Genomic DNA, 20,645 nt, shown 5'->3' on the forward strand with positions numbered 1-20,645 from the left:
GTCCTCTGAACTCCCAGTCTGCTGTAGGAGTTGGCAAAGTGGGCAGCAGTTTTGTGTATGAATTCAACAGGTCACCACTTCTTACATATTGCACCTTTAACTGTGAACAAGATCACACTTAGTCATGTATATTGGCTTTATTTCCAAGAGCTAATTGTGGCATTATAAGAGAACATTTCCAAACTAACTGCCATGTTGGTCTTGTTTGAAATCTAGGTGTAGAGAGCCCAAGACAAGGCAAGGTAAATTTATTTGCATAGCACAAATAAACAAGACAATTCAAAATGCTTTACAGGGGCGTAAAATATAATTTAAAAAACATTAAAAAATTCCATTAGAAATATGAAAAAGAAAAAAACAAGGATGACATGAAGAAACAATTAAAACAAGTTAAGAAATAGGAAAGTAGTCTGAAATATAATAGGTTTTAAAGAGACTAGAAAATAAAAGTCACAGTGCAGTTAAAGCCTTGAAATTGCTTCAATGAAAGGCTGTAGCAAATGAAAAGGTCTTCAGTCTTAATTTAATAGAGGTGAGAGTTGGAGCAGACCTGCAGTTTTCTGGGAGTTTGTTGCAGATATGTGAGGGCATAATAAATGAACTCTGCCTCTCTATGTTTAGCTTAGGGACTGAAAGCCGACCTGTACCTGACGACCTCAGAGGTCTGGATGGTTCATAACGTGGCAGCAGATCAGAAATGTAATTTGGCAAGAAACCATTCAGTGCCTCTTAAACCAACAGCAGGAGTTTGAAATCTATTATTTGACTGACAGGAAGCCAGTGTAAAGATCCAAGAACTGGAGCGATGTGATCTACTTTTTGGTTCCTGTTAGGACTCAAGCAGCAGCTCTCTGAATCAGCTGCAGCTGCCTGATGGATTTTTTTAGGGAGTCCTTTAAAACACTGTTACAGTAATCTGCGGAAGATAAATGCCGAGACATAATTCCTTTTATCCTGGATATATTCTTAAGGTGATAGTAGGCTGACCTTGTGATTGTCATAGTGTGGCTGCTGAAAGACAGGTCTGAGTCCATGATTACAGCGTGTGAGTGCTGCTCATCCGGTCGGATGTAGCCAGGATGTGTTTGTGTGGCTATACCAGGGTGCTGCCTTTGTTGGTAAAGTTTCCAGTGCTGGGAAAATGCCCCCTGTGGACACATACCATTATGTGAGGTATCACTGAGAGCTTAAGAGGTGCTGGTAGGTGGATTTTTTGGAGGGGCAAGAAAGTGAAAATGTGAAAATTAACTTTAAATATCAATACCACATATAAAGGAAACCCTTTGAAACACGATCAGTGCCGCCTGTCACTTGTGAAGTCATCTATTCTAAATGCTGCATATGGAATCCACGTATATACACAATCATACTGCAGATCTCAATGCAACTCCAGGATCAATACTGGAAAGGGGACGGGTCTTAAATTGCACAGCCAACTGACAGGAAAACCCTCCCCCGAGTCCAACGACACATCACTCATGTCACCATGAGTTGGGATCAAAAGATAAAGATGACGAAAATGAGAACCATTTTCGGGACTTACTGTCAGACCGATCACAATAAGGACAGTTAGATAGAGCAGATAGAGCAGAATTAAGACAAGGTTTATCCCTTTCCTTAATCTGTAATTTCACTGAACGTCACAACAGATTCTCGTCTTAAAAACAAAACAAAAAAAAATGGTTTATGCCTGTTGAAATCTAATTATTTGTTGTGCAAATAAGACTAATTTCTTTCCCCTGTTTCTACGTGTTTTGTTCGTTACTCTGTCTACCCTTTCATTTTTCTAGTCCCCCTGTTTTCTCATTACCATGTGTGCACTATTTATGTGCTCATTTAATCTTAATGAAGTCCTGAGATAGGGACCCTTCACAGGGCGCTTCCTGCAAAAGGGCACAGATCATGTGTGTGTGATTGGATTACTGACTGCCTGGTGCTAATGTTTAACCACAGCAAAGGCTTACCCTGTCTCTCTCGCTCACACACACACACACACAGACTCTCTCTCCCTCGCCCCATATGTGTGACTGCTTGGATTTATTTGAGAATGGATTTTGTGCCACCTGATGTTTGTTTGAGACATCACGTCAATTTGAACCACACCGCTCAGCACGATACAGAATCTGAATTTTGAGTTTCATCCTCTCCGCGTTGCCATTTTACCCTTGACTGCCTCTCGTTCCACCAGGCACTCCACTTGCAGTGTTTTCAGAAAGAGTTTGGCTTCCAATTTATCATCATGACGCAGTTCTCCGGGGTATATTGCACAGAGAAGCTGCAAATGAGGTTGAAACCGAAATGAGTTGACACTTTATGCAAGTGATAAGTCTCAATCAGCTGCGACAGGAATGTTTACTGTTCTCTCTGTGCATTATGAAACCAAAGAGAGCTAGATTTCTTTCGACATTCATTTGGCTTTAAGATCCTTGCAGTGGTAATAAACCCGCAAGGACACATATTTGTCAAAATAACGTAAACATTTCATACAACCACAACAAAAGCCCATTAAAAACTTCCTTTCCTACCTTGATGATGCTGTAAATCACTTCATTGAGGTATTGAAGGATTATAAAATTGAGTTTTGTTAGATTTTTGTTTACAATACAAGTTTCTATTCATTCTTTTTTTTTTTTTTTACCTCAATTTGTGTGTGTGTGTGTGTGTGTCGGGGGTTGTTCAAAATAATAGGACCTACACAGGGCATTCACAGTCGGAGAAGTAAAAGTCCTGCTTATTTTTGCAGGCACTGTTATTTGGTTGACTGTTGGAGCACTTTCAAAGTTTGGATGGCAGTGAATGTCTCCTGGTTCACTCCTTACTTTTATCTTAAGATAAGTGGGTGTGTTCAAAAAAAAAATTGGGGTTCTTGGACAGAGAGGAAAAAGGCTGTCTTCATCGAACTGAGAGGAGAGAAATCAACAACTCCTGAGGTTTATTTAGATACAAAACATGCAGTCGCTGCATTTAAAATTCTAATGCCAGCTCCACTAAAGATGACCAGAAGCTACCGTTTACTTCTTGGCAGAAAAACAATGATTAATTGTGCAGTGTAAATCATTTTTACGTGTCACTTTCTGCTGAATCTGGCAACGGTAGCGATGACTAAGTAGTTTACGTTTGCTAGAGCTCTCATCCACACCTCTGACTGGTGTCTTCTCCATAGCAATGGCGGCTAAGGCCCATGGGTGTCTTAGAGCCATCTGCCATAACAAACATGATGATACAAAAAAAGATTTCCCAGATTTCCATTACATAAACCTATAACTAGTATCTTCCGATAGGAAACTCCTGTGTTTCTCTCTTCAGGGAACATTAAGGATGATATTAAAATGAGAATACACATACCTCCACCGAGGCCCACCAGTCCCCTTTAATTCAATCGATATACTCAATTCAAGCATCACTCTAAATCTAAACTAAACCCATACTAACCATAAAAGGCCTACCAGAGCTAGGATCTTTAAATAGTACTCATAGATGCCTGACACTTAAATACGCCTGGCTTTTGTTCATGAAGAGGCTCCGTTCCTTTATCTGGATGCACACCAAAAGTTAATGAGTTCTATTCTGGGCCGAGACCCGTCCAAGTTTCATGGAAATCCAATCAGAAGTTTTTGTGTAAACCCGCTGACAAACAAACGGACACAGGTGAAAGCATCGCCGCCTTGGCAGAGGTAATAATACCTCCAGATCCGGTGGCTCATCCCTCTGGGGAACAACAGTGTAAGCAAAAACCATCACGGTGTTCGCTGAAAAAGATTATCCAGCTCAACAGTGCCGTGTAGTGCAGAGGGTCGCAGTCTTTTTGGTGCGGATCCAGGAATCTTTTCTCACTGTCTTTAACATTGTGGGATATGGAGTATTTTTGACACTATCATTAATTTGTCATGGAACGTGCATTTAGGTGGCTGCTATGTAGAATTTGATGTGATGCAGGACTGTTGGGCCTTGGTGGAGGTATGCACTCTACTGAGCGCCATTCTAGTTTTCATTATTAGTTTTCACAATACATTTTTTAATCGTTTAAAGATAAAAGGAATGCTTAATCACAATTACACAGAGCCCAAAGTCATGTCTTCAAATTGCTTCTTTTGTGCTACCAGTAGTCAAAAACCCAAAGACGCTTCATTTGAAGTAGCAAATCTTCACATTTAAGAAGCTGCAACTAGCAAATGTTTGACATCTTTGACTGAAATGATGGCGTGAAGACCAAAAATAGCTGTATCCCCATCTGGCTCTAGATCACAATAGTCATACATTATTGTGATTTGTTACTTATGGATGGAATAGTGTGGATGTTCCCTGTTCCCGGGAAGACTCTGGAAACCCTTCATGAACAGTTTCCCACTTTGAGAATCACTGCTTTAAACTTAAAGTTCAAAATTGATTGCGGTGAGCTCCTGATTTTTCCACTCGCCCTGCCATTAGGCCAAAAACTGTCCACAATCTGTCATTTCCTTGGTGCCATGTTGTCAGTCAAAGTCGTGCCCCTTGGCTCATCTCGCCGTGTAAAAAAGTCATCTGCATGTACCCGGCACACTGCTGGCGGTGAGACAGCTAACAGGGCGGATTATTACCTCAGTGGAGGTCTAAACTCTTTTCCTGCTGTTTATAACATCCTAGCAGGGAAAAACATATTCAATTCAGGATTTCTATTGAATGTGTTTTTGTTGGCCAAAAATTGCTGCATTAATATTCATAATATTTCACTTGGCCAGAAATCTCTGGTCTACTATCTTTATTTGATATGTTTATGAGAAATACAGTATTTATGGTGTTGTGCAACGGGTCTGGGCTGGAATTCTGATATCAGGGAGGTCATGTGAACAGACCGTCTCATTGTGGTCAGGATTGTTTGATACAAATCCTGTTCCGATTATTGTTATCGCAAGAAAAATAAATTAAAAAAAAGGACAGACACTCCGTCTCTTAGATGTTGTGCTGTGTGTCATAGGCCGTTAGCAGCCTGTCCGACATCCATCACACATCTGAGCGGCTCTCTGACGTCACAGACGGGCTTCGACACTCCGGGTGATGATAAATTCAACAAGGAACATAAGCTGGTTCGTGTGTTGCATGCCTCCAGGTGGAATTATCTGCCTCGCAACGAGATTCAGACCTGGAGCCATGCGAGAAGCACCTCGTGTAATACAGAAGAGCAGCAGTTCGCTCACGCTCGCAAAAAGTCTCACGCACGCAACCCCGTGCACTGGCGGACGTGCGCACACACCGGGCTCAGCTTAGAGATGACGACCGCATGCTGTTTCACATTTCCCGGACCTATCCTCAAAGCTCCTTCCTCACTCCACCTCAAAACCCCCTCTGGTTAGAGTGTATCTCACCTATCGTTTCCCCTTTATCGCTCTCATTTTGTCTTTCATTTCACCTCAGTGCTCTTTTTCTCTTCTTTTGTTTTTTTTTTTTTTTTTTCCCCTTTCCTTTCATCCCCCTCCGCCCGTTGTGCTTCCCCTCTTCCTCTTCCTGACACAAACTAGTTAGTAATTAAAACGCTCACGGTCAATTGGGCAAATCATTGCACAGTATGCCACACCTGAGTAGAGGGAGGCGGAAAAAAAACAACACTCAGACAGTCGTGTAACGCGCACATGCACACACGCCACAATCAAGAGAGCAGAGCCTCATTATGAATCATTTATGGCCTTCTGCAGCGGCGGAGAACAATCCGAGGCATTTACAAGCAGCCGCAAATCTGCGCGGCCGTCCACGCCCGCACACACACACACGCGGCCTTTTTTCTTTATTGCTGTCATGCGGCCCTAGAGCGCCGCGGCGTCCAGGTGTTTCCAGGCCCCCGAAGCTGTTGACAGGAAAAGGATCTGTCCATCAGCGGGCGGTGGTATCCAAGCAGGCGGCAGCAGCCAGCCCCGGGATCAGAGGTTGCGTGTTTGATGTCACCTCCAGAGTAGAGGTCGCAACTCTCGCTGAGGCCTCACACTGCCGGGGCCCACAGCTCGACATGCGCAAGCGGTTGAGAAACACATGGAACTCTGAAAGCGAGCAGGTCTTAGTTGCTACTGTACACGTTCGGAAAGCGGAATGCGCACATGCCACGGGGATGGAATGTCAAATACTGTACAATCTTAAATACACGACATTCTCTTTAAAACACACACGCACAAAGTAAACCTGAGCATGTGTGCACACAGCACAGCTCTGGCTGGTAGGCCGGACACAATGAAGGAATGAGCACAACACTGAAGCTGTTAAATGATTAGGACCAGTTCTTTGGCAGCTGTTAGAGCAAATAGGTCATTGATTTAAAAAAAAAAAACATCAACTGTTGCACTTTGTCCAATATTTCATCATCTCTCTCTTGTTTTCGGACAAGCGCCAAATATCTTCCGCCACCCCAAAACCTCTGGTAAAAATCTGCTCGATCGTAGTAAAAAACACAACAAAGTGTGAAATGACGCCACGCACTCGCACAGAGACGTGCTATGTGCGTAAGTGCACATACAGTAACAAAATGCGAGAAATGAGCCCTTGTTGAGCAATGTTTGTTTCCCCTTTTCCCCCCCGTGTGTGATTTTTATGGGTGTAAAGACTGCCACGAAGACAGAGGGGAGATGGAGAAAGCAGAGCAGAGCAGAACAGATGGGCTATAAGTTGTCACGATGCAACAAAAAAGTTAGCATGCATCATTTTTTTTCCAACAATTCTGGCAGCTGCCTCCGTTTTTCCTAACGACTCTGTACCATCGTGTTTGTTTGAAATGGAATTACAAAAACTCTGCAGCGCCTCTGAAGCCATATTGTTCGAGCAAATCGTCGCAGAAGGAACAACAGCCAGAATTTCAATAACGCACTTTTGTAATTAGGCCACACAGAGCGAATGAAGATGCACTTTTCCCTCGGCGAGCACCCTCAAAAGGGACAAGCGCTGAATACATTACAAGCAATCTCTGAACCCTAATGAATGTTCTATTGATCTGGAAAAAAAAACAAAACAACGTGTTAGTCAAGAAAATAAAAGGAACATGAGGGTAGTGAATAAGTTTGAAGGCATTCGTTTCACCAGAACACAGAAAGATAAAGCTTTAAAAGGAAAAGTTTACCCAAATATTTAAATTCGATCATTGTCTGCTCAGCCTCACGCCAATGGAAGGTCAGGTGAAGTTTTGTAGTCCACAAATTATGGACACCTAAACAACTGAAGCAGATGAGGACTTGTTTTTACCTAAAAGCAACCAAAGTAAACATAAAAATGGGTCCATAAGGCTCCACAGGTGTACTCCCAGTCTCCAGAAGCCGCAAAAAAGCAGCAAAAAAAGCGTTTTTTAAAATCAAATCTGATCTGAGGGCTTCTGGAGACTTAGATTACTACCCATCTGCTTCATTTGTTTAGGAGAATGCTTCAGTGCTGTTTTGCTCCAGAAATGTATCACAGACCTTCACCCAAGTTTTCATGACTGAATTTTCATTTTTAGGGTGAACTATTCCTTTTAAGGTTTAAGAAAGAAAAAAGAAATGTTTGTTGAAGGCTCATAATAGATTCCCTGGGCTTTCAACAACAATGTGTCGTAAGACTCAATGCATATCATGCATATTAATGATGCACTGAATAAACAAATCTATCCATTAACACCCACGCTCAGTTTTATGTTTAGGAAAACTAATCTGCATGTCATCAACGGACAACAGAAAGGCAAGAGAGCAAAGGGAAAAAAGAGAGAGAGAAAAAAAAAAGGGCTCTCCAACACACGAGACTCCGTGTTTTTCCATCAAGATTGGACAGATAAAGTGCTCGAGGCTGCTGCGAATTATCTGAGTCCACGAGACAGGCTGCACTTTAAACCCTGGTTTCTCCTCTCCCACTAAGGATCAATCTTTCTCGCCCCCCTCTGAATCACTCTGTTTCTCCTGCAGCCGATCTGCACTGTCTTCATTATCGCGGAAGGGACCGGCATATAAATTGTAAATTTATGGTAGATGAGGAGTTTCGGTTGTCCGTGGAAGGTTTGTGCCCCTCGAAGATTTAGCACCCGGGACCTGACTGGCCTTCCTGCAGACAACTCGTGGTGAAGTATGGACCCTCACACACACACACACACACACATCCGCAAGCGCTCGCACATACGCGGCGTAACTTGACCCTCTCTGTATCAAGCATGCCACAAGGACACTAACAAGTCTCTAATGCTTGCTAAAAGCTGGCAAAACACCTGAGACACACACACACACACACAAAAAAAACATGCTATTAAGGTTTGTCTCACTACTGTGTGTTGAAGTCTTTGACAAAAAAAAAAAAACGCCTGAGCACAAAATCCACACATGCGCACACACACACACGCACACAGATAATTCCTGCTCTGTTGACAAACCCAGCTCACATGGTAGTACAGAAGCCAAAACTCCCATGGCATCTGTGATATCTATAGAGCTGCGCTCCCTGAAGGACAGCCCTCTTTAGCTCATATTCTCAAGCAACTGAATCAAGCTGTTCTCTCACACGGCGCAGCGAGTGCACTGAAAAAAGACTTAGTGTTCTACACTGCTTTTACAACTCTTAACCACGGATTAAGCAAAGTATTATGACTCTAATAAAAACAGGCACCCCGGGTCTCCACATCTTTCACAAATGAGCGGCCTGTCTGTACCCCGCTGTATGTAGATCTGTGTTTGTTTGCCCGTGCGTGGGCGGGTGGATGCGTGTAGGTGTCCGACCTTTCAGGATGACCTCCAGCTCGTCTCGTAAGATGTCAAAGGTGCTGTACCGAGAGCTGGTCTCGGGGATGATGTTCTTTTTCAGCCAGCCTCCGCAGGCGTACTGGTAGAAGTTGTCACAGGGGTCCACGCTAGCATCCATGTTCTCAATGAGACGGGACGCTGCACAGATGGAGAGGGAGCACAGGTCTGAGAGAGTGCTAAAACACAGACCTGGCAGGAAAAAAAATCAACCACCGACTAATGATATAAAAGCTTTGGTAGTATAACATTTTGCATGTGAATTTCCCTCTTACCAGCCTGATTAGCAAGTCTATGAAGTGCAGAGATGCATGTTGTTTCACTAAGTAATGGTTTGACATTTTCAGAAACATGTTTATTCACTTTCTTCTTGAGAGTTAAAAGGGGGGAAAAAAATGAAAACCACTCGCATATGGGAGCTTAGCCTAGCTTAAACACTGGAAACAGAGAAAGAGCCAGCAGGATCCATGTGAAGGTACCAAAATTCCACCTAAAAAAAGCACCTTAAACTCACATTTTATATGAAATGATTTATATTATATCCGTATTGTTTAATTTGTACAAAAACTGAAGTTGTGTGCAGTACTTTGAGGTTACCAGGCAACCAGCGGTGAGTCCAGGAAGTCACTGTGAACTACCAAGAAATAGTCCTGAACGTGTTGGAGTCATGTATTGCACATTACTGGCTGATTTATAAAAAAGGAAGATTACCTTACTAAATTATCCCCTATAAAGAGTAATTCATGATGCTTTCTTTACATTACCTTGATATTACTCCACAATGTCGCCTGAGATGCATTGATGGCTAGTAGACCATATTCCCAGCAGACAGTACAATTTGTCAAAGAAGGAAAAGCACAGTAGTGACCAGTAACTTTAATGAGGGCTTCATTCTGTGGAGGACTTATCCACACGTACGCAGGTATATTTTGTAAACAGGGTTTTAGAAAAAAAAATATCTGTGATTCTCCTCTGAAAATGCATTTATACCAAATACTTGTACAATGTAACATCCATCATCACTTTACGAACTCAAACACTCCTGATAAACGTGTGCATCTGCGTCACTGTTTCTAAAATCTTCAGTTCCTGCTCCTTCACCCTGGCCGGAGTTTTCCAAAAGGTCCGTTTTCAGTGACTTGAAATGCCGTTTACGTGTATGCACAGAATAAGCTTCCTGTTAAGAAATACCCATGTACATGTGTGCAGGGCCTAAGTGTCACAGAATGCCATGTCAGTGAGTGAGCATGCACAATACCAGATCCCTGGAACTAGATGATGGACGGCCTCAAAGGCAAAAATGCCTCAAAAGCGTTTGACGCTCATGTTTTTGAAGCCCACCCATTGTTTTTAAATGTCCGAACGCACATTAAAAGCATTTTGAGGCGCGTCAAGCTGCCTCGACGCCCATGCTCCGACCTCGTTTCGATTTTTGAAGCTTCAAATAGGGACCCAGTGACCATAAATGCTTTTTTCCGCCGCCGCGGTATCCATTTGGAAAGAGCTAAAAGGAAAAAAGAATGTAAGGAGAGACAGAGGGTGAGAGATATCACAGCTGTGCCCTGTGAGGACACGCTGCCGGGAAAGCTGTCATCAGTAATGACCAAATTCGGCTATTGTGAAAACTTTAACTGAGGTAACTGTAAGTGTGAGGAGGCAGGAGGAGAGGCGGCTGTCAGAGAAATGTCAAGACAGATTCAGAGTTTTCATTTTGGGTTTGAGGAGCTGCACACATTTACATACGTGTTGTGGGGATCCTTGGGCACGACTGAGGTCACTGTAGAGTAACATGAGGACATACATATAAACACTGCTGGTTCTGTGGTGGTGGCATTTCAAATCTGATGCCCGCAGTGCGCCATAGCAGCGGGAAATGACGGGCTTCATTTCAGTTGCACTTACAGTGTGTGTGGTGCCTTCAGACTGCTCGCCAGACTGTTTCATGCTTCGTGTACACGAAAAAAATAATTATTTAAAATATCACTCAAAAGGTTAGAAATAAAAGTATGAATGCAAAATGGCAGTAATTGGGTTCGGTGCAGAACCAGTGCTGGAAATGCGCTAAGTTTCTGGGGCTGTAATTAAATTACATGAGGGGCTGCTGAGGGATCTCTTCTGACGAGGGCTGTCTGTCATATCTGACTGAACTGGGACACTGGTTCCCCCGAAAATGCATCTTAAAATGAATTGGCATCTGTTGCTGGAAAACTAGAGTAAGTAGAGCTACAAAATCTTTAATTAACTGTGGCCGCGATTTTGCGAAATCCAAATGGGGAGCGTTTACAGTCAAGATATAAAAGCTCCACAACAATCCTCGGATATGTTGAAACACCTCAGCTTTGGACACACGTCGCACACCCAGATCCCAGTGGATTTGCTTAAGCTGTAGATACAAGCTCAAACCCATTACCAGTTTCTCAACTCCTCTTGTACTGCTGTTCAGAGGTGAGCCGGGAACAATAACCCCTTTGCAACATATTTGCGCTGATCACTGTTTTGACTTAGAGGCAACATATTCACATTTGAAGAGGCCATTCTCCTCTAAGTGCGTCTGAAATCCCCCGGCTCCCGCAGCAGTCTCAATGTTTTTTCCCCATTCCGTCCGCCTCTGTGAAAAATCAAAGCCTTTAGATGGAGACAATAAAGAAACGGCACGAACACACAACACTTACCTGACTGCGTGCAGTCGGCTGTGGTGCAGATTTCATCTGTAGGAAAATGCAAAAACAAATCGTCACTCAGTGGCAGTCATCAGTCATTTCATGTCCAACGCCCGTACTCTGCTTCCTCTTTCTACAGCTCATTCTTTACACTCATATGACTGCTCAGAAGTGTTTCTCTCACTCTGTCGGGAATGATTTAGGTGCAGAACTGGTAATCAAACACAATCTGACATGTTCTGACACACACACACACACACACACACACACACACAAAAATGAACGGTCATATGACCTTATACACTGCCTCATGTATTATGCACATGTTGTGCACACAGGAGAGTGCACACACTGGTAGAAACCTAGACGTAGTCATTCAGCTTTCTCTTTTTCCTGACATGGCGGTTTACACATTTATCAATCACAGGACCACAAGAGATAATAATAGCAGCCTCACTCACACGCTCACCCATACCCAGTTGCCGTGATCTTTCCATTTAAAGGGGCACTATGTTGTTTTGGTGGAGAAATTCTCTGAAAACTCTGAATTTTACAGCATTAATGTGGTCATACTAAAAACTCAGAAATATATATTTTTTTCTCCATAGCTGAATGAACAAGCTGTTGTCAGAGGAAAATAAGGTCTGGAGAACACTGTTTGAAGCTAGAAACGTGGCAGGGTCCGCCACGTAGAAACAGTAAAACAGTATGCGATTTTGTTGTCCTTCATGGTTTGTTCATTCAGTTTATTCAGTCATGAAAACAAAGAGAGTTTTTTTTTTTTTTTTTTAGTTTGTTTAAGCATTTAGAAGTCACTGAAGGTTTATCTCTTCTGATTGAAATTTCTTCCCCTAAACAACATAGTGCACCTTTAATCAGATTGTTTTTTTTTCTGTTCTTGACCTGCTGAACTTCACAGTTGTTTGATTATCAATCATTTACCCATGAGCTACAAATAAGCTGCTGACCATGCATGTTAATGTCATACTAACAGATAACTTTCCATGTGCAACATCCCAGTGATCCACCCTCCTGGGACTTATAAGTGATTTATAAAAGTCCCCATCACGGAGAATTTGTGTTTGTACAAGTGTTATCATTTGATATCCAAGTCCAAAAAGCAAGCAAAGCAATTGTCAGGAGATTAATGATTGTTCTTTTCGAAAAAAGAAAAAAAAAACAAAGGAAAAAAAAAGAAAAACCATGATTTGCTTATATTGTGACACTGATCTGTAGCGGGTTCGATTAGTTTCCCATGGCGAGGAAAGCGGGGGCGCGGGTTCCTGTTTGATTTCACCGTGTTCCTTTTAAGTGATCCATATCTCATAATGTGAATTGATGACATCTGCAGCGAGATATGAGACACACAATTCCTCATCATTTACACAGAAAAAGCGAAATTGCACCATGTTTTGAGGCACAATGCAGCATCGTAGAAGACTGCCTGAGAGTGCGGAGGAAACTCTAAAGAGGACCTTTGCACACTGCATTCTTCTTTCTGGCTCAGTGGTCGTACTTTGGCACTCTGCGTTAAAAGCACACAGCTCGAGTGTCTTCTGTTCACCTGAACACAATCTACTTCCTCAGCAGGCTTACCACTAACCATGAACTCAGCTGGAAGCGATGGTCAGTGCACGTTTTAAAACAGGTGAAACTGGAGAAGTTCTGAGAGGTTTCCTTCATATCGTGGTGACAGGAACAACAAAAGAAAAGTCCTCCACGCTGAATGGCTCCCGAAAATAGATTTTAATTACATGACGCACTTCTTTTGATCACCCCGTCACAGTCTGACAAAGATTTTAGATTTCAGATATTTCTCACTTTTTCTAATCACTTCTCTGTAGTTTTTCTTTCAGCACTCACCAGTCTTCTGCGTGGCGAAGAGGATGACAAGGGCAACGATGACGATGAAGAGCAAGGAGACAATGGTAATGAGGCCGATCTCCAGGGAGGTCCAGCGGGGCTTCTTAGCCGATTTGGGGGGGTTGGTCTCCGTCATTCTCGGGTCTCCTCCTTCTGCTGCCGTCTGTATCAACTCACCTGAGGAGAGACGGGAGGAGAAGAGCTGAGATGATTAGCCGACTGATCGATCAGCGATAATTCTGCTCATCAATTAATCATGATTTATCGAGCAAACATGCCAAACATTTATTGCCCCTGCAGCTTCTAAATTATGAGAATGTGCTGATTTTCTCTGGTTTATCTCATTGTAAATTCAATTTTATGTAAATTTTGGACTGTCACAACACAAGAAATTTGAAAATGTCACCTTTGGCTCCGAGAAACTGTGGTAGACATTTTCTTATTTTCTTTTTTCTTAACGGATTTATCAATTAGTGGATTAAGTGACGGCTTATCTGGAAAAATAAAATCCCTGATGTGTGTCTAACATGGTTATCTCTGATCATTCTGACATTGAAATACATTGAACAGCTGGACACAAGACGTCTCCTACATGTAACATGTTTGTCAAGTCAAAAGATAATTTTCCAAGTCAAGAATGTCACAGTTTGTCATAAAACCAATGAAATATAAGAGACGCTGAAAATATGCAAATTATAAACACTACACAGTCAACAGTTGCATTAGTGATGTTGTCTACTTGAACGCTTTCACTTGAGCATTGTACAGCTGTAACTGTGTATATATATATATATATATATATATATATATATATATATATATATATATATATATATATATATATATATATATACATATTCACTTAACTGCAGATTTATTGTGATTTTCATCTGTTTTGGTACCTTTATCTGTGCTGAGTTGGCGGCCATGTTGTTGTTGCTGGTGATGCGTGATAAGTGAGATGATGTAGTTCAATGATCGGTTGAACACGAAACTAGATTGTAGTTTTAGTTTAAATATGACAAACTGTGACTTCCTTGACTTACATTCCTTTTAAATTGCAAAACATCATACGTTTGATTCATGGCCACACTCAAAACGGGATAAAAAAAATGTGTTTGTCTCTCCCCATTGGCCTGACTGGACCAAGACTGGCTTCCAAAACTATTTGTAATGTAAAAAATAATGCTTATAGACCCCCCTCTTGAAGTGAAACTGTGGCCAAAATGTTACCTAGGCTTTTTTATTTATTTTTTTTGTGAACGTATATGAGTCAAACCTTCGTGTAAAAGCATAATTACGACGAAAGAGGCCCTGGTGATACTACGAGCCAAGTTTCATGTTGTGTTGAGCCTACAGCCTTACAGTAAAATCAGATTCTCAATGAGCACAGAAAAATTTTACAATTTTGGCAATGATGCGTCACATTCAGTGAGGCTCAAACATCCAACTGTAGGATCATGACCTACTGCAGAATCTGTAGAATCTGTTTGTCCATTTCATCACATCGGCTTTAATCAAATAATCTTTGAAACCAGAGAGTGTTTTGGTTTTTGGAGAACACAGCAGTTTCAATTAAAGAATATTAATTTTGACATCAATGAGGCAAACATTCATTCTTTTCAGGCACAGGCTGAAGAAAGGAACCACAGCCAGTGAAAGGGAGATAAAAATAAAAAATAAAAAAAAATACAAAGCAGTGATATGAAAACAAATGAGGAAAAAATAAGACAAACAGTATTTTTCTTAAAACCAGTCTTGGAGCGAAAGGTGAGAACAATGGAGGTTCTTACCCTCTGGTGGCAGCACACTCCTGACAAAAACAAACAAAAAAAAAAAAAAAAAAAAAAAAAACAAGCAACACAAACTTCTGAAGAACGGAGAACAAGTGGGACCTCTCCCTCCGCTCCTCACTGCACACTGTTGTTTGCGTCTCTGGGGCCAAGTGAGAACTTTACACAAAGTTCATGTAACAAGCAGTTAAGTCTATCTCTGAAGGCAATTAATCCTTAATCCCTTACTGAAACCATGCGCGCGCACACACACGGCCGCGCTCTCACACACACTTTTACAAGCTCGTGTCATGAAGCGCCTGTGCAGATGGGTGGGTCTCTCTCTGTGCGCAGGCTGAGATGAGAGCTCAAAGTCTCTTTGCTGTTTTTAAATAAGTCGACAGCCACACACACACAGCATCTCCTACTGTACAAACACACACACACACACATCTGAATTCATCACTCCTTCACATAACCACTGTCCTGCTGAATGTCAAATCCCCTATCATTCTCCTTCATGACTAAACAATAAGCCTGCGTACAGTAAACTCTCCTGGTTACAGTCATTATCCGGCCTGGTAATTGGCCATTACTGTATACAACGACCACAGCTCGCAACAAGCTGCTCTCTCAGCTCCACAGCAGTGCTACAAGCAGGCATGACCTCACTATAGGTCATGAGATTTACAACCTAGGGGGTGGTAATGGATACCTTCACGTTGGAAAGATGTTATTCTGCAGCGGGTGTAAAGGCAGCAGCAAAATATGGAAAGGAAAAAATGAGCGTCTGAAGGCCTGAAAAAGAGGCGATGAGACGGCAGGATCATGACACAAGTTGATATGTTAATCACAACTTCCTCTCCGGGCTGCAAGATGGGGCAGAGACTTTTCTTTACTTTTTATCCTTTTTTTTTTTTTTTCCAAGAACAAACACATCACCTTGACAGCAGTCCCACAGCTCTATTAAAATCATGCCTGCATGTCAGCGTCAGTGGGGCTGTACGTTATATTCGCTCGCTCTAATCTTGGCACGTTGCGCACCAAGAAATGAGACGCCTGCGAAATTTATTTTGAAGGAAAGGGGACATAAAGACAGAGTGAAGGAATGTGCGAAAAAGAATTGGGGGGGGGGAGGGAAGCTGTAAAAAAGCTGAGTGGGACACCGAGAGGTCCTAAATTATGTTGAAGTTCCTCCCTCTCGGTGTGCTGAGGCATGTTGGGTATGATCCTTAAGGACCACTTACTGTATGTTCCTCTCGTGCACTATCACTCAGAGATAATGCTTACATTGTGTTTCAGTGACGTGACGCGGGAGGAACCGTACGTGCTTAAAGTCAGATAAATCTCATTTAACTTTATCAGCACTGCTTCTGGGTCAATGCAACATTATGCGAGTGTGTAGACGGATGCCTTTAAATGGTGACTCCACCAATTTTACACATTAAAGTGTGTTTACAGGTGTTGGGCAGTGCTACTGCACACCGTATGTGTGTAAAAGAAGTAAAAGGCCTTTTGTGGCTCCGGGGGAAGCTGCATTTTAATCTGGTAAATTGCCTCCAGTGATGTCACCCCAGTCACAGAGTTGCATTGTGGGTTGCACTGCACTCCTACAACACTGCTGGATTCGTTATGGACAGTTTGTAAAAAAAAATCGATACAGCAGAACCAGAGACGTCCCCTTCTTTTATTCCACCTATTTTCAAAAGATTGGTGCCTACATTACCCACAATGCAACTTGACCACTGAGTGACATCACTGGAGGCAAATTAAATGTAACCTGGAGCCACAAAAGACTTCATTTTTTAGGGAAAACACTTTTTTTGTGATTATTACTCCACTGTGTTTAGCTGATAACTTTAGTTACAAGTTACTTCACAGATTGCTGCATCAGAGCCAAAGTAGCGTGTTTTGAAATGCATTTGTTTTTATCAGCCATCAGATATAAAGAATACTGATTCTGACCCATAGCATACAGTGTAAATACAATATACAATATACTGTATGTTCACTGACAATCACTTTTACATTTCATACTGAAGTACATTTACCATCAGATAGTTTAAGACTTTTACTCAACTGCTATTCATATGGCCACTTTTCACCTTTAACAAACTAACTTGTTTTAAAACAATATCTTTACTTTTAAGGACACTTGACACATCACTGCCTGTTCACTGATCATTCTCTAAGGATACATCCAATATGTCTGTGAGATTCTTACAGCCAGCTGTCATTTCTGCTGCCGATGTTACCGATCCTGTTGCAGGACACAGTCGCTGCTTTTTCAACTTTCCAGTGTGGCTCTCCTGTTTTTCCTTGAGATCTCACATGCGCTGCAGTGTCTGAATTATTAAGACAATCAACACCAAAAGTCAAAACTCTCCTTTTCTGCTTTTTCTCCTTTTTCACCGTTCTCCATCTGTCTGCCGTGATATATCTAATACATAAAAAAAGTTCCCATGTCTTGTGGGACCTCACAAACCCCTTCAAAATTAAACCCATCATTCACCGAGACACCTGAAAACACCCATGTGTCTGCACACACACACACGCACACACACACACACACAAGTCAACTCTAGCCCACTTGCACAGAGTCAGTTTCTCTCTCTCTCTTTTTTTTTTTTTAACAACCAACACGAACATGAGCCATGAACATGCCATGTACCTAATTGAGTTTGAATAAGTACAGGAATGTGGCCTACTTTAACTTAAAATAACACCTTCTCTGGGATGTGGTATCCAGCGTGGGCCTATAGCTGCACACAGAAGACTAAAATCACTTTAAGATCATTTTCCGGGGAGGAGACTTGATGCCCAAAGGTGCTGTGATCCAGCTGAAATGAAGTCCACCTCTTAAATTGCTTTTCTAATGGTTTTCTGAAAGCAGTATGAATGGAATGGGAAATATAACTTTTAAAGGGACATTGCAACTTAAAAATATCACACAGCTGAACGACGGTGAACCCAGTCCACCACATGGGCTTGGGATACTTCGCTGGAATAACACGGCGCTGTGGATGAAAGGGTGTTTTCTGATATGACCGAATGCAAATAGGTGTCAAAACTCCAGTGATAAAAATATTCAGCTGCAGCGCGCACACACACACACACACATCGAGCGAGACGCAGTTAGATGCGTGCCAGCTCCTCGTCTCCTGTTGCACGTCGGGAATTCCAGTGGGGGTGCTGGCATGATCAACTGGTGCACGCTGCCCCGTGTCACTGAGCCGGCACGCGCGCACGCAAAAATAATGGCCCTTACGTGCGCTCACACACACACACACACACACACACGCAGAGCGACAGAGACGCACCGAGATGGCACCGCGTTATAAGAAGCGCTCGGGGTGCCTGAGCGACTTACCAGATGTGTCGGGAAATTTTCGGTCGATGATATATATGGGCATCACATCCACTGATCAGACATCCATCAAATCCACAAAGGGAGCGCGAAGTGCTGATCGATCTCACACAGCCTGGGTTTTTCAACAAGGCACACACCGATCCCGCCTCTCTTCTTCTTCTTCTTCTTCTTCTTCTTCTTCTTCTTCTTCTGCTTCTTCTTCTTCTTCTTCTTCCTCTCCTTCTTCTCCTTCTCCCCTTTGGATTTCTATTCTAGGATTCACACAAACACGCACGCACGCACGCACGCACACACTCACACGCACACAGGACCTCCACTACAACTCCCCACTCTACTGTACCACATCTACCCACAGAGGATCGCAGAATTCAAATGAGCCATCAGACTCTTGCGCGGCGCAATTGGTCAAGTGTGTGCGCTCCGCTGAGGGGGGCCGAGGGGAGGAGGGGGGGGATCCCATATTCATACAGCCTATGACATCCAGTGAGGCGGTGAAGCAGCCCTCTGAAGTTCCCCGTGCCGCCGAGTCGTTGCCTCCTCCGTCAGGGCGGCGTTTAGAAGTGACCCTGTCAGCGGCACTTGCTGTCAGAGGCGCCTAAATAGCTCCGGGGCGCAGATTCAGGTGTAGAGTGTGATGAAGTGATGTGTAGTATATTTCACTGTAACCACTCATATGGCTGTCAGCAGCTCATCCAACAGCTCTTGGATGCGCACGGGAAAAATTCCTCGTTGCAATCATGTTGCAGGGACGCACTGTAGCGAGCTGTTAGTAATCAAGTGGAATTCTCCCCTGCAATAATTTGCATTTAGAATATGAAATGATTTGTTAAGTAGATAAAAGGCATGCTGTTTAGGGCTTTTTTACTAGGGCTGTCATGGTAATCTTGGCCTTAATAATTAAATATAATGATCTCATTGTGTGTGAATACTTTGCCTTTTTACTGTTAACTTTGTTCATTTTGTGTTTTGCCCCATTTTTGGAAGTCGAAAAACCAACAAAATGTAGGGCAAAGACAGAGCCTGTGACCACCTAATGGATTTTTCCACTGTGTGATGGCGTTAACCAGGGTTATGATGATTAACAACCACCAATGATGACAAGAACAAGAACGGAAAGAAACAGAAATGACTCACTACATGACACGATATTGTCACATCAGGGTTGATGTCATATTACATTTTTAAATATCACGGCTATCGTCAGTATCCCTATGTCACAACAGCCCTGGTCTACACAATGCGAGATAGTCTTAAAGGTCCAATTTGTACCCAACTTATCACATGCTGACGCTCTGGGTTGTCGGCTGACCCGACCTACAATCCCACATCACTGGTATTTGACTAGATGGAATACCTGAAGCGTCAGTATTTGACAAGCGGAGGATTAGACTCAAAATCAGAATTGTACGTTTCATTTTGGTCGCCTGGAGGTCCATTTACCCTTCTCTTGGAACCACTCACACTCAAATAACAATTTAAAACCCTGATTAAAGCCCATATTTGACTGTCAGTTCTGCTGCCCGCCGTCATCCTGCCACTAAAGTAAGATCAGCGTGTTTGAATAAATTCTAAAATACGTTAAACGCAACTAACTAGCTCTGCATGCGGCACAGCTTTACATCCCAAACTGAATCTGCCTAAAAGGCAACATATATTATGCAAAACATTACCTCATTAATATAGGCTGCTCTCAGTAGTGTAAATGCAACCTTTATGCTAGAGTGAGGGTGGAATTTCACAGCACGCTTATGGTAATGTCGCATTTAGGAGTTTCTTGGGCATCTAGGCTGCAAATGATTGTGGTTTCAATGTGTGTATTTGCTGCAGCAGCCAATTTGCACCAGAGCAGCCACTGAAATGCTTCTCAAACTGTGTTTAAATTCAGCCTTGTTTCACCTACAGACACCTGTGCATGTGCTCTTTTGACATGCAAATGCTGAAGGGTTCCCCCTGCTGCTGTGCACGACTGTCCTCATGTATGTAAATCACATAAGCGGCTAATTGCACCGCGTATAGGGTTGATCCGACATAATTGCCATGGAGAGAGATAAAGGGCATCACCAGCACCGTAAAATGTAAAACCCTGCTTGCCCTGAGATCTCTGGCAGTCAAACCACTGGGTGTTCATTAGCCCACATACAATTTTACAGTGACACAGCTCACTATCCCGCCCAATAAAAAAACCTTTTACTTGGATCCACTTACTCCATTTAGTCTCTGTTCGGTTACATTTGGCCCTTTTGCTCGTGCCCTCCCTAATGTTGAACGCCAA

General features: G+C 42.7%; 1 protein-coding gene across 2 annotated transcripts in view; it reads right to left on the bottom strand.

Moving 5' to 3' along the window:
• LOC119011668 (neprilysin-like) overlaps positions 1-18,835 on the bottom strand; it is a 37,044-nt gene extending 18,209 nt beyond the window's left edge. Inside the window, exons 1-4 of one of the 2 annotated variants that reach the window (XM_037084989.1) lie at positions 18,374-18,835; positions 13,232-13,408; positions 11,381-11,416; positions 8,688-8,849 (exon numbers count right to left, since the gene is read on the bottom strand). In XM_037084989.1, coding sequence (XP_036940884.1) covers positions 8,688-8,849; positions 11,381-11,416; positions 13,232-13,408; positions 18,374-18,416 — 418 coding nt within the window. In that variant the 5' untranslated portion in view covers positions 18,417-18,835. Of the gene's footprint in view, positions 1-8,687; positions 8,850-11,380; positions 11,417-13,231; positions 13,409-15,024; positions 15,147-18,373 lie in introns of those variants that run through there. The other variant, XM_037084997.1, reaches the window with a different exon arrangement.
• Positions 18,836-20,645: the final 1,810 nt, after the last annotated feature.

Source organism: Acanthopagrus latus, chromosome 2 (genome assembly GCF_904848185.1).
Source record: "Acanthopagrus latus isolate v.2019 chromosome 2, fAcaLat1.1, whole genome shotgun sequence".
In the NCBI taxonomy this organism is placed as follows: domain Eukaryota; kingdom Metazoa; phylum Chordata; class Actinopteri; order Spariformes; family Sparidae; genus Acanthopagrus; species Acanthopagrus latus.